The sequence below is a fragment of the Rhinatrema bivittatum genome, chromosome 7, assembly GCF_901001135.1.
Source record: "Rhinatrema bivittatum chromosome 7, aRhiBiv1.1, whole genome shotgun sequence".
NCBI classification, from domain to species: Eukaryota; Metazoa; Chordata; class Amphibia; order Gymnophiona; family Rhinatrematidae; genus Rhinatrema; species Rhinatrema bivittatum.
Window position 1 is genome coordinate 97412202 of NC_042621.1, and position 22651 is coordinate 97434852.

At 41.6% G+C, this 22651-nt stretch overlaps 1 protein-coding gene across 2 annotated transcripts in view; it reads right to left on the reverse strand.

The window, feature by feature from the left end:
- FHOD1 (formin homology 2 domain containing 1) overlaps positions 1 to 22651 on the reverse strand; it is a 302110-nt gene that overhangs the window by 157439 nt on the left and 122020 nt on the right. For both annotated transcript variants that reach the window (XM_029608780.1, XM_029608781.1), the window contains exon 4: positions 1269 to 1336. In XM_029608780.1, the coding sequence (XP_029464640.1) occupies positions 1269 to 1336 (68 nt within the window). The remainder of the gene's footprint in view (positions 1 to 1268; positions 1337 to 22651) is intronic.

Genomic DNA, 22651 nt, shown 5'->3' on the forward strand with positions numbered 1-22651 from the left:
CAATGCAAGGTTCCACATTAGGAGTCATCATTCAGGAAAAGGATCTAGGCGTCACCGTGGTTAACATGCTGAAATCCTCTGCTCATTGTGTGGCGGCAACCAAGAAAGCAAATAGAATGCTAGGAATTATTAGGAAGGGAACGGAGAATAAAACAGATTATCATAATGCTTCTTATCACTCCACGCTGTGACCGCACCTTGAGTATCGTGTGCAGTTCTGGTCACCTCATCTCAAAAAAAGATAGAGCAGAATTAGAAAAGGTACAGAGAAGGGAGACCAAAATGATAAAGGGGATGGAATGATTCCCCTATGAGGAAAGGATAAAGAGGTTAGGACTCTTCAGCTTGGAGAAGAGATGGCTGAGGGGAGAAAGGATAGAGGCCTATAAAATAATGAGTGGAGTGGAACAGGTAAACATGAATCAGTTGTTTACTCTTTCAAAAAGTACAAAGACCAGGGGACACACAATGATGTTACTAGGTGATGCATTTAAGACAAACAGGAGAAAATATATTTTTTATTCAACATAAACTCTGGAATTTGCTGCTGGAAAATGTGGTTAAAGCTGTTAGTATAGCTGTGTTTAAAAAAGGTCTGAACAAGTTCCTGGAAGGAAAGTCCCTAAATCATTATTAAGGTGGATTTGGGAAATCCACTGCTTATCCCTAGATAAGCAGCATTGAATCAAGCAACCTTTTGGGATCCTGCTAGGTACTTGTGACTTGGAAACAGAATTCGGGGCTTGATGGACCTTTGGGCTGACCCAGAATGACAAATCTTAACTTCTTAGTTTTTTATGATTTTTGTAGAAAACAAAAATGTTGATTTCGAAAGATATTTTTAAGTGTTATTTAATGTAGCGTATGCTTAAAACTACTTGTACACATTTTGGATGTCTTTGTCAGGAAAACAGTATAGAAATTATTTAAATAAAATAAAATAATGGACCCTATCTAAACAAATAATTAGGCAAGTTAAAAAATGACAGAAATCATAGAGGATTTATTCATGAGCTTAAGAGACTGAGCAATGCACAGCGCAAAGAATGAGTCTCTACCAATTCATAACAAGATAAATATAAAGTGCTTTCTTCAGTCTAAGTTTGCCAGAATCATTACCTGCTAATCATGTGACCTATTCTTGGGGCATGAATTAGTTTTGTAATGAAATAAGAGAATGGTCAAACAAACTACAAAGAACTTTCCCCAATATCCTTTCCATACAAGTACAACAGTTTCTTATTACTAAAATGTAGACATATTTTTACCTGAAATAACTGTTTCAATGAGAAAAGCGATCTTCTCAGCTCAGGACCATTAGAGTTGTAGAGTTTTTCTGTCAAATGCAAAAGAAATCAAATTATGATCATTATTTAGATGCGAAGAGGTAAATATTCAAAGCTGGGCATTTAAGTAACTTGGCCCGATATAACTTATCCGGCAAAGTTACAAGGTATATTTAGCGACACGGCTAAGCCACTGAACATATGTGTATATATTCGCGCTTGGCTGTATAAGTTAGAACTGGTTACGTTTGGATCTCCTCTATGGCATGTCTAACTTAGCCAGTTAACTTATGCATCCAAGACCGAATATTGCTAGTTAGCTGCATACATTATCCAGCTAACGTGCTCCTCCACCCTGATCCGCCCACAACTTATGTGGCTAACATTTTACCCGTATAAGTGACTTATGCGACAAAGCAGTAGCTGCTGAATGTAGGTGTATATTCAACAGCCACTACTTATCTGCAAAAGTTATACTTATGCTGAACACACTTTGAATATTGACCTTCTGCTTAACAGCTAATGCTGCTTCTGAAAGGAAGATGTTTCAAGAAGTCTTGAATGATCGACTCATACGGGGATGCATAAATATTGTTCCTTCTTTCCCTACCTTCAGTTCAAAGTCTAGCATTGCTCATTACATCTTACCATTTTATTTATTTATTTATTTTTAGTTTTTATAAACCGACGTTCCTGTATAAAATACATATCACACCGGTGTACAGTGAAATAAAAACTGTCGCCACGTGGGTGGCTTACATTGTAACAAATAACATTTAAATAACAATATAATAGTTAATTATTAATACATTAATATTAATATTATTATTATATTATTATAATAATATTATTATAATAATATTAATTATTAACACATTAATACAATAGTACCATTTGTACTATTGCAGGAAACATTTTGAGAAGGATAACATTTACTTACATGCTAATTTAGCTTCTCGGACTTGTTCTTTACTAGCACAAATATGAAACAATATATGTAGGGCTAATTATAAACAAATCCAACCAAATTTTTATTGGTGAAATACTCCACTAAATAGTAATGAAACCTGGCAAATTTTTACCCTTTCCTTTAAAGGAGGCATACTGAACTCTTTTCCTCCTTTAAAGGAAAGGGTTATAATTTCTCAGCTGTCATTACTATTTAGTGGAGTGTTTCACCTCTTTTTTTTTAATTATTTTATTTCAGTATATTCCACTGCCTCACAATTGTTTGAATATTTAATAATGGATCAGGTTAGATAATGCTGTACAAGTTGTAGCTGAGATTTTGACATCACATAGGTCCCTTGTAAGACATAGCCCCCTCCCCCCTACTTTCCAACTCCCCTTACCGTTAGACCTCGTCCATCCCCGCTGGATACCTCCACTCTTTTTCCCTTCTAGCTCCTTCAGACCCCCAAATCGCCACTCTTCCCTAGCCTCTCCACACTAAACACCCCTGTCCTGCCTATCACCCAGATTTCCCCCCCACCAAACATCCTCATTCCTCCTAGAACTTCTCCACCTACTTCCACGCCAACTCCCTAACATGATAACATACTCCATTCCCACTCTCAACTACCAGCCCTACCATCGAAATAAATTCCTCCCCTTCTCTTCTCCATCTAACCTCAGATCCCTAGTGCCGATTATGATCTCCCCACTATCTCAATTCCTCTGCCTAACCACACTATCTCTCCTACTCTTCAATTCACAGTCCCTAACCAAAAAAAACCCCTATCTTGAATGACCTCCTGCTAGACCACCAGCCAGACTTCTGTGCTATAACAGAAACATGGCTCAAACGGACATTGTACTTCTGAATCAACTCCCCACACAATTCTACGATATCTACTCCCTCCCCAGACTCAAAAAATGAGGGGGAGGTCTCCTTTTGGCAGTCAAGAAAGAACTAAAATTAATCCCTCAAGTGGTTAACACTGCCCCTAATTTTGAAATTGGATTTTTCAAATCCCTGCAATTACAAATCTGTCTAGTTTACACCCTCCCCCCCCCCCCAGGCCTCCTTGACCTCAATTCCTCCCCTCTCATCGAATTCATAGCCGAAAAGATAGATATGGACACCCCAGCCATCATCCTCGGGGATTTCAAACTCCATGTGGATAGTATTCCCTTACCCCCCTCCTGTGAAGCCTTCCTATCCTCCATGTCGGCCATGGGCTTTAAGCAAATTATATCCAGTCCCACCCACAAAGCAGGTCACACCCTTGATTTAATATTTACAAACTCCCACCTCCTTACTGCCGAAACACCCATCTGCACACCGGTCGCCTGGTCAGATCACTCACTCATATTAACCAAGCTTGCTATAAATAAAGCTTACCGCCCCAACCTAAAACAAAACAATATTATACAATACAGAAAATCCTGTTCTCAAGAGGAGCTAATCCTTTCCCTCACAAATGCCCTTGAAAGCCTTGACCTTACTAACGTAGACTCTGCCCTATGGATCATGGACCAAGATAACCAACCACATTGAGGACAAAATCTGTCCCCTTGTCTCCAAAGAAATAAATTCATCTAACACAAAAAAAACCTTGGTATACTGCTGAACTTAAGACACTTAAACAAGCATTAAGAGCCAAAGAAAAGAAACGGCGCAAGGATCCTACCCCCACTCTGCTAGCATCTTATAAACACACTCTCCATTCCTACAGAAAAACACCATCATTAAAACCAAAAAAGATTACTACGCCCTCAAAATCCACAAGTACCAATATAATGTAAAAGCCCTCTTCACCTAAGTCTCATACCTCACAAAAATGCCCCCCCCCTGCAGATAATGACGCTAAAAATAAATGTAACGAACTAGCTGGCTTTTTCCACAACAAAATTACCAAGTTCATTTCACTGTTCCCACCTTCCTCCCCCCATACCACTCATAAGAACCCTAACATTTCCCTTCACACCTTCAAAACTACCTCCGCCTCAGAGATAGTAACACTTCTAAAGAAAATGAAACCTTCTACTCACCCAGAGGACTCCATCCCTTCAAAATCACTTCTTACCATCCCAGATATCATAGTCAAACCAATATCAGAAATTATTAATTGCTCCCTTTCCCTAGGACTCGTCCCCTCCACTTGGAAGCAAGCCACCCTCAAACCCATTTTAAAGAAACCCAACCTAGACGCATCTGACCCTTCTAACTTCCGACCAATCTCTAACCTCCCATTCCTAGCTAAACTTACAGAAAGGGTGGTCAACTTGCAACTTACTGATCACCTTGAAAAACACAACATTCTATTCCCTTCACAATTCGGCTTCCGTAAGTTCTTCAACATGGAAACCCTCTTAATTTCCCTTACAGATACCCTCCTCAAAGGCCTCGACAAGGGCCAATCGTTTATTCTCACCATGCTTGACATTTCTTCCACATTCGACACAGTCAGTCACAACATACTTATCAACCGACTTTCCGAAATTGGTATTTCAGGAATAGGCCTAAGCTGGTTTGCCTCCTTCCTCAACAATCGTCACTACAAAGTAAAAACTGGCAATCACGAATCTGACCCCATTAACTTAACGCATGGAGTTCCCCAAGGCTCTTCCCTCTCCCCTACCCTTTTCAATATCTACCTTCTGCCCCTATGCCAACTCCTTGCTAAACTTGATCTTACTCACTATATTTACGCAGATGATGTCCAGATACTCATCCCTGTCTCTGATTCCATACCTAATGCTCTCAAGACCTGGGATAACTGCCTCTCGTCAATCAATTGCCTCCTTACAAACCTCAATCTCACCTTAAACACGACAAAACAGAGCTTCTTCTCATCTCCCCAGTCCACCGCATTCCCCCTCCCTCTTATCAACCCTCTTCCTTTTCCCAGCATGTCAGAGATTTAGGTGTCATCCTTGACAACCATCTCAACTTAGAAAAACTTAAAACCACCACTAAAGACTATTTCTACAAACTGCAGGTACTTAACAAACTAAGACCCCTTCTCCACCAAAAAGACTTCCGGACAGTTCTCCAAGCCACTTTACTTAACTAAAATAGACTATTGTAACTCCCTACTTCTGGGCCTACGGACAGTCTCAATCAAACCCCTCCAAATGCTGCAAAATGCAGCCGCTAGAATCCTCACCAACGCATGCAGAACAGATCACATCACACCTATCCTCAGAGACTTCCATTGGCTCCCAATTCCCTCTAGAATTCTCCACAAGAGCCTTACAATTATCCACAAGACCCTGCACAACAAGAATATTTATTGGCTTAATGATTCCCTCCACTACCACACCTCTAACAGACCCACCAGATCTGCCTACAAAGGATCCCTATTTACACCCTCACACAAACTCACCCAACACACCTCTACCAAAGAACAAAAAAAGAACCTGAAAACATGGCTGTTCAAACAGGCCTACACATAACTCGCCGCTCCCCTTGATTCAATACCACCTCCCCCCCCCCTCCAAAAACATATAGGTCTTAAGTTAGTTAATGTTCACTCTCTCTTCAACTTCCTCCTAGGTCATCTAGACCCTTTCCCACCTCTTCCCTTCTTGTTCCTGTGATATCCCTGTTACATGTAACTTATTTTTCACTTTCACAGTTTACGTTTTTTATTCCCCCTTGTTGCATGTAAACCGATGTGATATACTTATGAATGTCGGTATATAAAAAGTGTTAAATAAATAAATAAATGATAATAGTAGTAGTAGTACATTTACAATTATTGAAATTTATGAATCGGAAAACTTTCATATAATAAAGATTGAGTTAATTCCCTTTCTTGGAAAGGCTTATCAGTCTACATATAGGTCTTCCTTAGAAAACAAGTAAGGAAAATATGTAGAGGAATAGCTTTGGGAATGCTTTCCAACACAGATTTATAGAAAAGATGCGTGGGGAGTGATTTTTGGTGGAGGCGTGTGGAGGGTAGATGGAATCGTATGTAAGAACACCTACTCATAGCTGAAAGTCACCTAAAAGCGTAATTGCTTTCTTTACTATTTTTATCATAATTATTAATTTAAGAGAGACAGTATAAAATGTATATGATTATCCAATGAATCATATAAATGGAAGTTCCAATCCACTTTCCATATAGAACAGATTTTTGTAATATGTAACCGAAAATTGATTGGCACCTCCTAGATAAATGTACAAACCAAACTTATATATGTGCCTCTATGTAAACCGTTGTGATGGTGTATTACTAAACGGTATAGAAAAGTTTTTAAATAAAAATAAATAAATAAATAAATGTATTGGGGTGTGTATGCAGTGGGTGTAGGAGTGCGTAGATGGGTGGAGGTCTGTAGGAGTGTGTGTGTGTGTGGGGTGTATGTGGTTTGTGTGGTGTGTGTATGTGTGTGTGTGTGTGTGTGTGTGTGTGGATGGCAGGTCAGTGGGAGATGTATGGAAAGTTAGGGGGGATGAATAGGAGAGTATGCGATGGGATGTGTAGCTGACAGGTAAATGGGTGTTAGAATGTCTGTGTGATTTTGGAATTGTGGCGAGGTAGCAGTGAAAGCGTCTTTTGGTGCCATCCACCATCAGCTGCTTCAGCTATTTTTCCTGTCTTTGTGCTGGAAGGGTGAGCTTTTGGAATGGAGCAGTGGTCAGCAGGGCTTCCTTTATCCATGAGCAGGCCCTGCATAGAAGGGGGCCCAATACATGAGCAGGCAGGGCTCTTCCCTGACAACTCTCAGGTCTATACTGTAAAGTGCGGTTGGAGATTCCCCGTCTGCAACTCGCTGTGGGCGCACAATTGGGACGCGTAAAGCGATCCTGCGATACAGTTTCCAGTTTCACGCGCCCTTAGCGCTTCTTGAAACCGACGCATAACCCTTTCCGCACCCAGCATGTATATCAGATGTGAATGAACGAATTAGCTATTTAATGAAGGAATTAGCTATTCCCTCCGATACTGTGACGCGCGCTCCGATTATCTCCTTTGTAACCCGCTATTTTGCCGCGTCCTTAACCTGTTAGTTTACCGCCTACCCTCTACCTGGTGTTAGTCCTGCACCATGGACGACCTCCATATATACTAACCCGCTTTCAAACTGCATTCAGCCCTTCTTTTTGCATGAACGATGCTGCACGGAACTCCGATGGCATTAGTTATTTGCTTTAAAAAACTATTTCATCCCGCATGTTCCGTATGGGAGCTGACAGCGGCTTACAAAAGAAGTTATAGTTCTCATAAAATGCTAAAGTTGTTATATATATATATATATATATATATATATATATATATATATATATATATATATATATATATATATAAATACCTAGATGTCACTTTCCGAATCCCCCATCCCCACACGGGCGGGCGGTCATCGAGGCGGCGGCGGGAGCCGGCGGGTGGGTGGGTGCGCATTCGATCCAGGCGGCGGCGGGAGCCGGCGGGCGGGTGGGCGCGCGTTCATCCAGGCGGCGGCGGGAGCCGGCGGGCGGGCGGGTGTTTGATCCAGGCGGCGGCGGGAGCCGGCAGGCGGGTAGGCGTCCGTCCGATCCAGGCGGCGGCGGGAGCCGGCGGGCGGGTGGGCGCCCAATCATCCAGGCGGCGGGAGCCGGCGGGCGGGTAGGCGCGCGTTTATCCAGGCGGCGGCGGGAGGCGGCGGGCGGGTGGGCACGCGTTTATCCAGGCTGCGGCGGGCGGGCGTCCGTTCACCCAGGCGGAGGGAGCCGGCGGCGAAAGCGGCCTCCAGCAGCCCCCGCCGGGAGCGAATGAACGCACGCCTGTTTACAACCGCGCAATTTCGGCGCCCAAGGCAGTCACATGCCGTGACGTCAAGCGTCGTGACGTCACGCCTTGAGCACCGAAATTGCACGGGCGTAAACAGGCGTGCATTCATTCACTGCCGGCGGGGGCTGCTGGAGGCTGCTTTCGCTGCCGGCTCCCTCCGCCTGGATGAACGGACGCCCGCCCGCCGCAGCCTGGATAAACGCGCGCCCACCCGCCCGCCACCTCCCGGATAAACGCGTGCCCACCCGCCCGCCGCCTCCCGGATAAACGCGCGCTCACCCGCCCGCCGCCTCCCGCCGCCGCCTGGATAAACGCGCGCCCTCCCGCCGCCTGGATGAACGGGCGCCCACCCGCCCGCTGCCTCCCGCCGCCACCTGGATAAATGCGTGCCCACCCGCCTGCCGCCTCCCGCCGCCTGGATGAATGGGCGCCCACCCGCCCGCCGGCTCCTGCCACCCACTTCCTGGTACCTGTCATTTCAAATGTCATTTGAAATGACAGGTACCAGCGCACCCAGGATACTGTATAGGCGCTGTATTAAGCGCCTATACAGTAAAATGGGTTGCGCGGGCCTAACGCTTCGCAGACGTGGCTTGCATTTGCAAGCAATTTGAATAGAGTATCGAGCGATATGTGAAGAGAACTGTGCGTGCGGGAAACGAGGGTGCGCCCGGCACTGCCGCACTCTTTCTAACGCGGCATAACTGTCTATTGGCTAATGCCCAATCCCAGGTAGCAGAAAACAGCCCCCTGCATCCTTCTCCAACACTTCCTCTCCCTGACAACCTGCAAGGAAGAGGAGAAGATGATCGAGGCTTGAGCAGACAGCGTACAAAGCACAGCTTCCTGACATTCAGGGCAGGAAGGGGAGAAGGTGAGCCTTATTCCACCCTCCCCCCCCCCCCCCCCCATCCACAGGGAACAGGAGGGGAGGGGTGGAATGGACAGCACAGCAAATAAGAATTCATCTTCTGCTTGCATATTTTCATTTCTAATTTGTGGCTACTTATTCTGTGTTTGCTAAAGGTCTGCGTTCTGAGTATGTGACTGAGGTGAGGTATTTGTTCACTGATTTCTTTTTTTTCTTTTTTTTTTTTTTAAAGTGAATTCCCAGAAAAAAACCTGAGAAATCCACACAAAAATAAATAGGTCAACCTGTAACTATGTGTTCCCTTTTCTTTGTTCTTGGGGTCTTAGCTATTCCTTTTTGAAGACTCCCAGGACACTACACAAAGATATTTCCTCAAATTTAGTGTTCCCTGTACATGGCGCCTGAAAGCTACTGATGCTTTGACCTGATCCTGTCCTTTGCTGCCACTCCTCTCTACTAGAACTCGGTCTGTCAGATACAGCTGATCAGTTTCTTTAACCAGGTGACCAGAGTTGGATCAGAGGAAAGCACAAAATAATATGCCTTTAGAATTCATTAAAGCCTTTGGCGCAGTTCTGCACAGGCGACTTATAAATAAACCAAGCACCTTTGGTATGAGCTCTAAAGTGAATGCTTGGTTAGAAAGTGGTTGAGTGAGATGTGACAAAGGACAGTGGTAAATGGAGTTCACTCTGAGAAGAGGGGACCAGTTCTTTTCAACATTTTCATAAGCGATATTGCAGAAGGGCTCTCAGGAAAGGTTTGTCTTTTTACAACTGATACCAAACTGCAACAGGGTAGCACACAGGAAAGTATGGAAACCATGAGGTGGGATCTAGCAAAGCTTGAGGAATGATCTAGAACCTGGCAGCTAAGATTTAATGTTTAAAAATGGAGTCTTGTGCAAAAACCCAAGGGAGCACTACAATTAAGAGATGAAATTCTTCTAAGCACAAAACAAGAGTGGGATCTGAGGGTGACCATATTTGGTGATCTTAAGGTGGTCAATCAAGCGAATAAGGTGATGGCAAAAGCCAGAAAGATGCTCAAGTGCATATTGAGAGGAATGGTCAGCAGAAAAAAAGAGAGATAGTGCTCCTGCAAAAGTTCTTAATGAGACCTCATTTCACACACTTTTTACAATTCTAGAGACCACATTTTCAATGGGGTCAGTCCACAGGGTGGATATTAAAATGTTCATTGGTCTTCTTTCTAAAGAATTTAGGGAAAGACAGACATCTAAACAAATATAACCTAGAGGAAAGGTAGAATAGTGGAGATATGACAGAGGCATTTAAATTCTTCCAAGCTAAAAAGGCACAGGAGGTAGGTTCCCTTGGACAGAAAGGAGTCTGTAAAATGAGGAGTCAGAGTGAGGATGAAAAGAGTAATCCAAGGAAATTCTTCTTTACAGAGAGGGTGATGAATGCATAAACAGTCTCCTAGTAGAAGTGGGAAGTGGTAGAGACAAGGAAAGTATCAGAGTTCAAGAAAGTACAGAATAAGCACAGAGGAGCTCCGAGGGTATGTTAGGGATGGTAGAGCTGCACATTTGGTTTAGATAGGCAGACTAGATAGGCCACATGGTCTTTTTCTGCCGTCATGTTTCCATGTTTCTCTTTGTTTCTCTCTGTTATACCAGATCTGTGTCTTCTGAAAGTAAAGGACCTCATGCTTGCCACTTTTTTTGCGCTAATTAGGAAATTACCATAGAACATGCCCCTTTTTCTACCACATGCAATATTTACAGCAATTTGATAAATCTAGGCCTATATCTATGAAAGAAAGGTAGGAAAAAACCTTCCTTTCAAATGAGGTTCCAAAATGAAGAATCTTCTCTAACCTCAAACGGTAAATAATTTAGGTTTAGGGTTTCTCCAGGAAAAGTGAACTGAAAAGAAACACTCTTCTCCCCAACTTCTTTAGGGGTCCCTGTCTGATACAGAAACAAGAATCAACCACTGCAGCAGTCTCTCAAGGGGCTACTCTGACATGGATCAGTGTTTCCTAACCCTCTCCTGGAGGGAAACCTAACCAGTCTGGTTTTCAGGATATTCATAATATGCATGAAATAGATTTGCACACATTGAAGGCCCACTGTATGCAAATGACCTCATGCATATTTATTACAGATATCCTGAAAACCTGACCGGCTAGGTGTGCCTCCAGGAGAGGTTTGGGAAGCACAGAGAGATGGCATAGCCCTTCTACAAAGCCATACCTTCATAGAGATCCCACACACGCAGTGGAGGTTGTACATGCATACAAGTTTATTTTATGCATATTCATTGTGTATGAAAGCCTAACTGGCTGGAGATCCGACAGGACAGGACAGGTTGAGTGCTACCTTAGATAAAGTAGCACCAATGAAACAGCAAGATGTGAGAATTAGGACTAAATGCACAATTAAACCTATTAAAAAGGCAAGTATGCTGTTTTGAAAAGAAATGGCCTAAGAATAAAACAGAACAGAATAAACTGGCATGTAAAATTGCTACTGATTACTATAAATCAGAATTGAAAAAGCTTTAAAAAAAGAGGTTTTAACCACGAAGCTATGAGAAACAGTTATTTAATATTCTGTCTCATTTTCTTACAATAAAAGGAAACTGTTTATCAGGAGTTCCTTCACTGGTCTATGAACTAAAAAGAAGGGGAACTATTTTAGACCTAACCCTTACTGTCATGCAGGATTTGGTGCAGGAGGTAATGGTAGTGGAGTCACTTGGCAATAGTAATCATTGACTTAACAACTAAAGGGAGGACATTAAGGAAAACTATTACTCTAGAATTTAGCTTGCAAAAGGAAGACTATGATAAAATGAGGAAAATAATTAGAGAAAGGTTACGAGTTCACATTAGGCATGGGCACTGTTTAAAAATACCATCTAGAAAGCCTAGAACAGATGTATTCCACACATTAAAAAAAAAAAGAAGGCCAAACAATTGTCAGCATAATCAAAAGATGAGGTACATAAGCCTGTGAGGGAGTCAGTTTAACCATTAGACGATCCAGGGTAAAAGGGGCACTTAGAGGAAAACAAGGCCACAGTGAAAAGAAAAAATGAATTCTTTCTTTGGATATTTACTGTGGAGGATATTTACTGTGGAGGATTTTGGGGAGATACTCATGCCAGAAAGGGTATTTAATGGTGATTATCTGGAAGAATTGAAACAAATCATGGTGAATCTGGAAGATGAAATAGTTGTAAATCACCTGGACCAGATGAAAGAACTAAAAAATGAAATTGCAGACCTATTACTAGTAATTTGTAAACTGTCATTAAAGCTGTCTATTGTACCTGAAGATTGGAGGCTGGTCAAAGTAATGTCATTCTTTAAAAAGGACTCCAGGTTTGATCCAGGAAACTATAGATCACCGAGTTTGTTTGTTGTCAGTGCCAGGAAAAGTCACAGAAACTCTTCTAAAGAATAAAAATTACAGAATATATAGACAGACATGGTTTAATGGGACACAGTTACCACTTGGGTAACATATTTTATCAAGCGGGATATTAAGTTTTAATAAATGAAAATGGATTTACCCTAAGGACAGTCTTGCCTCACCAATCAGATTCATTTTTAAGGGGTTAATAAACATGTGGATAATGGTGAGCCAGTGGATGTGGTGCATCTGGATTTTCAAAAGGCATTTGACAAAGTCCCTCATGACAGACTCCTCAGGAAATTAAAAAGTCATGAGATAGGGGAAATGTCCTGTGGATTATGAACTGGTTTAAAGATAAGAAACAGAATAGGACTAATTGGTCAGTTTTCTCAATGGAGAAAGGTACACATTGGAGTACCCCAGGAATGTTATTGGGACTGATACATTTTAATATATTTATACATGATCTGGAAAAGGAAATGAGTAAGGTGATCAAATTTGCAGACGAGACAAACTTACTCCAAGCTGTTAATTCTCAAACAGATTGTGAGAAATTGCAGGAGGATCTTTCAGGACTGGGAGACCGGGCATCTGGGAAGATGAAATTTTATGTGGAAGAGTGCAAGGTTATGCAGAGAGAAAAATGATCCAAGCTGTAGTCACCACCCAGGAAAGAGATCTAGGTGTAATCGTGGACAATACATTTAAATCCTTGGCTCAGCATGTAGCAGTGGTCAAAAACTGAAACAAAAAATTAGGAATTGTTAAGAAAGAAACAGAAAATATATCTCTCTGTTTTGCTCCAAGGTGCAATTGCACCTAGATTACTGTGTGCAATTCTGGTCGCAGCATCTAAAAAAAACCAAAAAAAAAACCTAGAAAAGTTACAGAGAAGGGGAATTATTTTAAACACAACAAAGTAATTCTGTAGTACATGCAAAGTTATCTTATGAACAAACAAAATTTTGAAGGAAAAAAAGATAAAACCACATTTTTTAATTACTAACATAAGATAAAAACAAGTCCAGAAAGGGACAGAGAGATATTATAGAATTAGCAAAAATACAAACGGTTTCATCAGATTAAACCTCCTTTTACCAGCATATGAGAAGAAATACGAACCTTATCAATACTAGTTTTATCATCAAGAAATCTTTTCAGTTGCTGAAAATCATAAAAAACAAACTTGCTCCCTTGATATATCACCACACTTTATTTACAGGGGAATTTAAGGAAAAAAGAAGCCCCCAAGCCTAAGACGTAGGGATTTTAACTGCAAGAAATATTTCCTATGCAGTTGTGTGTGTTTAGAAAATCTGGAGACACACTCATTTTCTCTCTTAAAGAAAAATGTTTCAGTATCGGGTCCCTATCCATGTGCAAAGCAAAAGTGGCAATCAAAGTATCTCTACCCACAATATCCTTTTTGGAGTTTTCTAATATTGCAGCAACATCTAATCTCCCTGAAGAAACCAACAAATCAGCACCAGTTTCGGAACTGGCAAGCAAATGTTTCTTAGAGGAAATATAATACACTTTGGGGCGGATTTTCGCGCGCCTATTTTGCATAGGCCGCCGGCGCGCGTAAAGCCCCGGGATGCGCGTAAGTCCCGGGGCTTTCGAAAAGGGGAGGGAGGGGGCGTGTCCGGGGGCGTTCCCGAAATGACGCGGCGTTTCGGGGGTGGGCCCGGGGGCGTGGTCGAGGCCTCCGGACCAGCCCCCGGGACTGGAGGACGGAGCGGGGCTGCCGGCCGACAGGCGTAACTTTGCCGACAAAGGTGGGGGGGGGGGAAGGGAGGGGGAGGGGGGGGGGAGGGCGAAGAAAAGTTCCCTCCGAGGCCGCTCCGAAATCGGAGCGGCCTCGGAGGGAACAGGCAGGCCGCACTGGGCTCGGCGCGCGCAGGTTGCACAAATGTGCACCCCCTTGCGAGCGCCGACCCTGGATTTTATAAGATACGTGCGGCTACGCGCATATCTTATAAAATCCAGCGTACTTTTGTTCGCGCTCGCGTATTTTTTAAAAATCTGCCCCTTTATGAATGGGACGCATACTCAGGCAAAATATCGGAAAAATATTTTTTAACCATCTCATAACATGACTATTATTTACTCCTTGGAAAATTAACAAATCTAAATTTCTATATCTACAGTAATATAATTTTCAAATGAATCAGTGTTTTTTATCATAATCAAATGTTATTTTTAATTATAAGCGGCATGAACAGAGTTCATTTCTGAAACCTGATTGGAAAGAGTTCTTAAGAGAGAAGAGTGGGAATCTAATATGGAAGAACGTGCCTCAATGTGGACAGATGCATCAACGCAACCTTCCGAAATATCTTCCACCTGTTGCACATAGTCTAAAGATATGCTCTTTTTAGCTGGGATGTTTAAATTCTTCTGCAAAATGGGAAAAGTCACTGGAGTTAAGTGAGAAGGGAGGGGAGGTGAAAAATCTCTTACCTCCCTATTACCAGAACTTGGATCCCTTTTGGAAGAAAAAGGAGAAGAAAAAAAGATCATCTCCCAAATTCACCAAAATAGAAATATGGTTCAGGGCTTCTTTCATTTGAATCCCACCAACAGCTCTTTCTTCACTTTCTTCAGGAGCAGCTGGTTGTGAATATGCGGAGGGTCCAGCAGTTGAAGATGGTTGTATTGGAGGATTCCGATTTTCGGGGCTGAAGAGACATACAGTGCTCAGAGGTGACACTGAAGATACAGCTTCCAGTATTCCACCAAGAGCTCCACCGTTAGGCTAGCTTACAGGGATGGTGACCCAAGAATCGAGAGGACCTAACAGTGGCTACAGGAACATTGGCGATGACATACTTTGTTCCTTCCTCGTTTTCCCCAAAAGTCAGACAATATATAAATATATAAAAATATATAAACAATATGCCAATCCTAGCCAGAAGGAGAGTACTCACTGCAACAAGATGATCATCAAAGGGGAACCAGAGTCCCCACCTACCTAGTCCATACCCAGAACCCCTCCCTTTCCATGTGCAGCTAGCCCTGCTTTTTACAAAAACGCTAACAGAAACTTCAGGTGGACAGAGTACCCACAGAGTTACAGAGGTTTCATAGACTTTGCCTTCAAGTGATGTCAGTAAAGTGTCAGTGGGTTAAGGAGGAATAACACTCCCATTGGGAGGGGTTCTAGGAGGGAATTACAAACCCGGCACCAGTGGATGCAGTTGAGAGAAGCTGGGAGCAGGATTCCAAGACTTGGAGTTTATGGTAGATGGGTCCATCTCTTCTCGTTTACTGTGATCCACGCTAAAATATGAATCTGAAGATGTGGAATGCAAAAATGTTTAAATAAATAAATACCAGAGGGCCTATCCTCAGGGAAGGCTGAGAGGAGACAGAGGAGAAGGATTCCAAGAGTGAAATTCATGGGAGTCCAGCAAGAGTGAAAAGGCAGAGTGTTCCTGAAAAGCATCAGATTCTGCGAAGCTCCAAGGAGAAAGGGATTCCCTGGACTTTGAGGGACGAGTGTACTGGGAGGTGCCAAAGGAGAGGCATCCAGTCTGGGAAAGTCCTTAGCGTCAGAGGCTGACCTAACTCAAACTATATGGAGACTCTAGACTGGAGAGGAAGATTCCCCATCACCCAAAAGGTACTGGGAGGACCCAAGATGGAAGGGTACCTTCCCTGGAGAGCTTACCTGTTTGGAGAAAGTTGAAAGAAGGTGAAGAGAGCAACTGAATTTGGATTTTTGCTGCGTTTTAGTTGTGTTATTGTGGAGTATTATCAATTAGTGTTTCCTACCATCAGCTTCAATAAAGACTTTTTGCTTTGAAAAGTGGTTATTTTGAGTGTTTGGAGCTGAAGTTCACAACAGCCCCAGAGAGGAAGAAATCCTAGGGGGCTTGAAAAGAATAAACTTTTTCCCTCCTGTGCAGAAGCCCCTTTTCTATAATTATTTCCTAGATTCCATATGCTGGAAAGCATAAAAAAAAAATAATATTGAGGGGGGGGGGGCAAGATTATAGTTTCAAATATACATTCTGGTCAGTTTTCAAAGCCTTGTGCATGTCAAAACTGGGAGATACGCGTGCGACTCAGACCCACATGTGCTGTGGGGATTTTAAAAGACTCGCGGCCATGCACATCTCTCCCGTTACGCGCACAAACATCTGTTTGCCAAAAAGGGGTGGGGCATAGGTGTGATCTGGGCAGGGCATGGGCGGGCCGGTTTTGTAGCATGAATCCAGCGTCTAAGTAGTGACCCGCACAAACACACGCCGGGGTCCCTTACCATGCCACTTTACGTCTGCTAAGGACGGCGTGTAAGTCATGTACAAAAAAAAAAAAGCTAGTCAGCGGGGGTTTAAGGGTCGGGGGTAATAGGGTAAAAGGGAGGCAAGTTAGCTAGGTGGATTAGGAAGTCCTCTCTTTTACTGAGGCGAACTGGGAAAAAGGGCTACTGCATCAGTGCGTGCAGCCACTAAAATTATCCCCATTTGCACGTGTCAAATTGTGCGCACATGTACAAGCATATAATCAATTTTATAACACGCATGCATATACGTGCATATACACGCATATATTATAAAATCGCCGCATCCATGTGCACGCACGAGCGAGTCTTAAAATTTACCTCAAAGGGTCCAACATGATTAACAACACCCAAATAAAAAAAAAAATTTGCTTATAAATCATTGTGGGAACTCTGCCTGATCCTTAAGCTTAGCCCTTGGGACAAAAGCTCCCTGGCAGAATATTTTGTACAAGTTTTTGCTTGCACATTTCTTTTCCTCATGAAAGTTATTTTGCCTTCCTGGAGTTGCCACAAACTAAGCCTTGGTCGAAAGCTATGCTATTTTAAAACTGGGCAACCAAACCGACTTACAGGTTTTTTTTGTACTTTTTTGCCAAACCGTAAACCTAGCCCTGGAAGGATTACTAATTGCAAAGGACCTCTTGATTACTGAGTGACGTGTTAAGAAATGCCAAAGTGCGGCAGACAGTCCTAGCCGTGAGTAATTTGCTTGCAGTGTTTTGACAACCAGACAGAGTATTGGATAAAGCGGTGGCTCACTGTAGTCGTGTACACTCTCTGTAAAGGCATAAACCTTTTCTTCTCTAACGAAAGGTGGTTTAAACTAACCAATCTCTTTAAATCCTGAACAAATAATTTTAACTAGAAGAGAAGCTTTAAAAAGCTTGGCAATACCACCCCAAAATATTTACATTTGTTATGACTTCTTGTATCATTTTCCACTTAGTTTGGTTTCTTGACTTTACATTTGGCCTCCACCTTATCTCTTTTATCTTTATTGCAACATTTTTTTCTCATCAGTAGCTCAGCTTTTTTTTTCAGCTGCTTCTCTTTACTTAGGAGCCAAGAAGCAGCGATAGAATTTCAAAGTGCACTCGTAACATTCTTCCTACTTTCTTAAATTATGAGGGTTTTATTCTTCCAAACAAAATAAGCATTACCTCCTTTGGCTCTGTTTTTTAAAAGCTTTTTTTTTTTTTTTTTTTAATTGAAAATGTGATAGTTACAGTATAAATTGCAAGTGCAATAACACTTGATATTATTCTATCACATTTCTTTCTCCTCTATTATTGTGTCAAGGTATCCTATCAATGAAAATGTATATATCTGATTTAATGCAATTTTGTTTAAACCTTACGATTATTTAACATAAATGCATAAAATTCTGGCTTTTTTTTTTTTTTTTAATAAAACAGAAATTTGAATTTTGAAAAGCCATTAAACAGGTCTGCATTTCCCACAGATTATTTAGCCAAGGTAATAACAAAATCAGATAAAAAGTCTAATTCTTAAACTTTTATGGAAGATCACTGGATTAAAAGGTGTGTGTGTGTATGATTCTCTCTGGCAGGCGATTTTTTTAAATATTATTTACATTAGTTATGTCTCCAGAACTAGTTTAAATCACAAATACCCAGCATATACCACTGGGGAGAAAAATAGCTCCAGAACGTTACTGGTTTAAGCATTTTTTCCACCGTTCCAACAGTTAAAAAGCTTAACTGCTGAGAACACTACTGACATATGCTCCATTTAATGCATCGTGTTTTAAGGATAAGGAGGAAATGAGCAGCATTAGTCAGCAAACCACACACTATAAATATTGTTACTTTCAAAGGATCTAAGTATTGGTGCCAAATGGACAGCCATGGAAAATGGCATTCTCTATTTTATTTTAGCACAGCAAAGCATGGCTGGCCACACACAGACAGCAGAAAGTAGAGAGGCAGTGACCCATTGGTTCCTTACCCGGAGCAAAGGTGCCTCACAAGGAGGTCATATTATAATTGGATATCTTTATTAAAACTTGTGGATCACCTAACTCGCAATGCAGTGTATGCAGTGGGATTGCATCATTTTCCAAGCATGTGCTAAATGATCCATTTCACAGTTTTAATATACTGGGCCCCAGAGAATTCTAGAGAGAGAGTAGATGTATTCATTTATTATTATTATTTATTTTTTTTAGAAGAATGGGCTCACAGGCAGCAAAGTATTACTATGTGTTAGGAAGCAGCTGCAGAGCAGGAATATACAGACTGTGGCTTTTGTCCCTATTGTGGAAGATAAAGAATTGGGAAATAGGTCTTCTAGTTACTATTTTCCTCTTCATTTTTTTTTTTGTTTTGCATTTTTCACTGGTGTGTGTTTGCTAGAACAGGGTCTGGAAACCACAAAGAGCCTCATTAGAGATTTTTGTGAGACAGAGAGCAAGTTTGCTTACATGTTAACAGGGTTCCCTGTACCCAGCAGGTTATATCATCTATAACTCATGGGTGATATCATTCGATGACACCAACACAGACCCAGATCTCAGAGCTCAGAAAGTGCTGCGTGCAGTCACAGACTCACAAGCTCCTCTGTCTCTTCTACAGCTTAAGGTTTAGCGAAGTAACTGACTCTCCAGGGAGGCTGAAGGATATTAAATGAATGGCTGATTCAACCTGCTATCTTCAGAGAACCCTGTTTTCTCCATTGATAAACAGGATTAAAAGGAGCCATAGCACATGAGGAGTCCCAGATAAGTAGTTGCTCCACAATGCAACCCTCTAACAGACAACCCAGTTCCACCAGGTGGAGAATGGAGTAGTGAGTGACCGGACTGCACAAAATTGCTTAACCAAAATTACTGTCTCCCCAGAACATGCTGTCCAGACAGTAGTCGGGTAGTAAATGCGTGAATAAATGACTAAGTAGGAGCTTTGGCTATGTCTTCAATGGAAGTGATTCTCAGATGAGCCACAACCATGTCTGTAATCTGTAAGCCAGCCATCACATAAGAGTGCACTATACACTCCACTAGCCAATTAAAAATAATTCTCTTGGCAATTACCTTTCCAAATCTATTAGGATCAAAGGACACAAGCAGTTGAGAAATTTGACAAATTGCTTCCTCCTCAACTAATATGCTAGGGCTGTTGCAGTCTAAGGAGTGAAGAGCCCATTCCCGTTTGTGCATGAGATGCTAGAAAGAAAGTCAACAGCACAAAAGCTTGGTCAATGTGTGTAAACCCTTCTGGGACCACTGTAAATGGGTTATTCAGCATAATGTAGAATTTCCCTGCAATGAGATGGCTCAGGGGATGTAGGTGTTAGGATGAGTGACAGGACGCTTCTTCCCCGCCCCCAATATCTGAGAGCATATTTGGCGCTCCCATGAGTGCTAGGGAAGAGTTTAAAGGGATCTGTCAGGGAATCTTTGAGAGCTCCTCAGGAGTTGGGGTTTTCTGGGAGTTTGGCAGGGCATCAGTGGGGGGCGTTCCTATCTTGGTTTTCCAGCAGCTGGGAGTGGAAGAGGAACAACTAATCTGAAGGAAACAGAATGGACCGGGATATAGGCATTTCCAACCACCAAAAGCAAGAGGAAAATTGTCCTGGGCCATCCTGCAGTTGTGAATACTGTGAGAAACTTCAAGGAGGACTTTATACTTTCTCTCTTGGCTCAGAAGTGACAAGCTCATTTGGGTGGAAGTGTGAGGTGCTTGGGAATTTCGGGGTCTTAAATTTAAGAACTTTGCCTGCATCTGTGTGATTTTGAATTGCTGTTTTTTCCGACTACTGTACTTTACTGGACTTTGAATTTTTGTATTGCTTGAAACTGCCAATTGTTTTCAGTAAACTTTTACTTCCGTTTGGAGGATATTTTTGGTGTGCCCTTTTATTTTTTGTGCTTGCATTCCACAGGACCTAGTTTTCGGTTTCCTTTCCCCGCCCTGTGTGATGTACCATTACTCTGCAGGAGTGGGAAATGGGACCCCTTCCCCAAGTGTGGGTTACAAGTGGAATGCAGACATCACTTTTGGAAAATCTTAGGGCAAGTTCATGAAAGTCTGTTGTGAAAAAACTGCAGCTATGTTGAATAGGAATCCAGAGCTTGTAATTCACTTAGTCTTTGTGCGGAACTGACAGCCACAAGAAACAACACTTTCCAAGTTAGAAATCGCAAGTCCACTGATCCAAAAAGATCAAAAAAAAGTTTTGTGAGCTGAGCTATAACGATGTTAAGGTTCGAAGGCACTGGGGTTTTACTGACTGGAGGCTGGGAATACCACAGTCTTTTCATAAACTGCAATATCAATGGATGGGGGAGGGGGAGATCAGAGTCCCAGCCACCTGCTGCTGATACCCTGCAATGGCACCGATATGTACACTAACCGAAGAGGTGCTAGGGCTGAGGGTCAGAGGAAGAAGAGATACTTAAGTAAATCCCTTGGGCCTCAGGAAAAGGGATCCAGCTACCTGGTTTCATACCATGAAGCAAACCTCTTCCACTTGAAACTACAGGATTTTCTGGTTGAAAGCTTCCTAACTGCAATCAGCACATCCTCCAGCTCCCTGGAAAGACATAAAGTAAGTAGGAGACTACGGCATGTTCACCTTCCATGCTGGATTTGGAAGGCAGTTTTCTACCTTCCTGGGTAATGAGAGCTGGAGACACCTCCAAGTGATCAGAGGCTGAACTGAAAGCTGGAAGAGGTGTGGCAAATCTGGTTCTATGAGGATCACCCTCTCCCTATCCTGAAGCATCTTCTGGACAGTTTTAGCAATGAGAGGAACTGGCGGCTTCGTGTAGAATAGATGGGGCACTCCAAGTTAGCATAAAAGCATCAGGAGCCTTTTGGAAAAAGCTTTGAATAGGTTGTATTAGTTGGATTATATGCTATATCCTGTTCTATGTAAGACATTATTCTTTATATTGTCATTGTAATTGTTGAAATGTGAACCAAAGTGATTAGTAACTTTGTTACCTGAACTGCGGTATATAAAACTGTTAAATAAATAAAAAATAAAATAAATAAATATGCATGTATTTATGTTATGTTGTAAACCACTTTGAAGCCTTTTGGGAATTGCAGTCTCAAAATTTGTAATCAATAAATGAAAAAAAGGAAGATAGATAGATAGAGACCCAAAAAAAATCAGGCAATGTGTAAGTTGTGTAGAAGTGTTCAACATAAACAAAAAAATTAATCCAGAGGAATATGGGAAAAGAGCACAAATCTGAGTAATGAAGTATCAGTTATAAAAAACAAATCTTTATTAGCTTATATATCCGAAACATTTAAAATAAATGAGCACCTTAAAGTAACTAATTATGACATATAGAGTGCACCTACCTATATTCATATGTCCTATATTGTGGTCCTATATTGTGGAACGCTTTGCCTGACTCTCTAAGGCATATATTTAATCGTAATGAGTTTAAGAAAGCGTTGAAAACTTATTTGTTCCAAGCAGCATTCAAGGACATTGAGGTTACCCATAGCATGCAGACTCTTTAGTTGTATCTCCCTTTTACAAGTCTTAGAAATTTTCTAGGCCTTGATTTATACCCAGTAATTGGATTTGTGTTGTACTAGACTAATTCTTAATGTAGATCAGTGATACTGATACTATTGTTTTATTTTCTGTTCTTTAAGTTTTTTTAAAAAAAATAATAGCCAGATTCCTTACCCCATGTCACCTAATTTTTATGTTATTGATAATATTATTATTGTATTTTTATTCCTGTTTTATTTTATTTCTATGTGATTTTATTGAAGTTTTTATTTTTTTCTGAATCTAATTTTGTTTCGAAGTATTGTAAACCGCTTTGGTCGGCATTTAATGTTGGTAAAACGGTATATAAAACCATTAAATAAATAAATAAATGTTCATATATACTTACATTAAAATAAGATAATCCCTGCCTATGCAAATCTAATTTTTCAATACAGAATATGTGCCTTGCAAGTGGTTCGGGACACTCTTACCAAGAATGTGTTCTCAGAGGGCTTTATCTCGTTTGTTACAGAATTAGTATTCATAGCACTCAAGAACAACTTCTTTAGATTTAATGATCAGTACAACCAACAAATCAAGGGAACC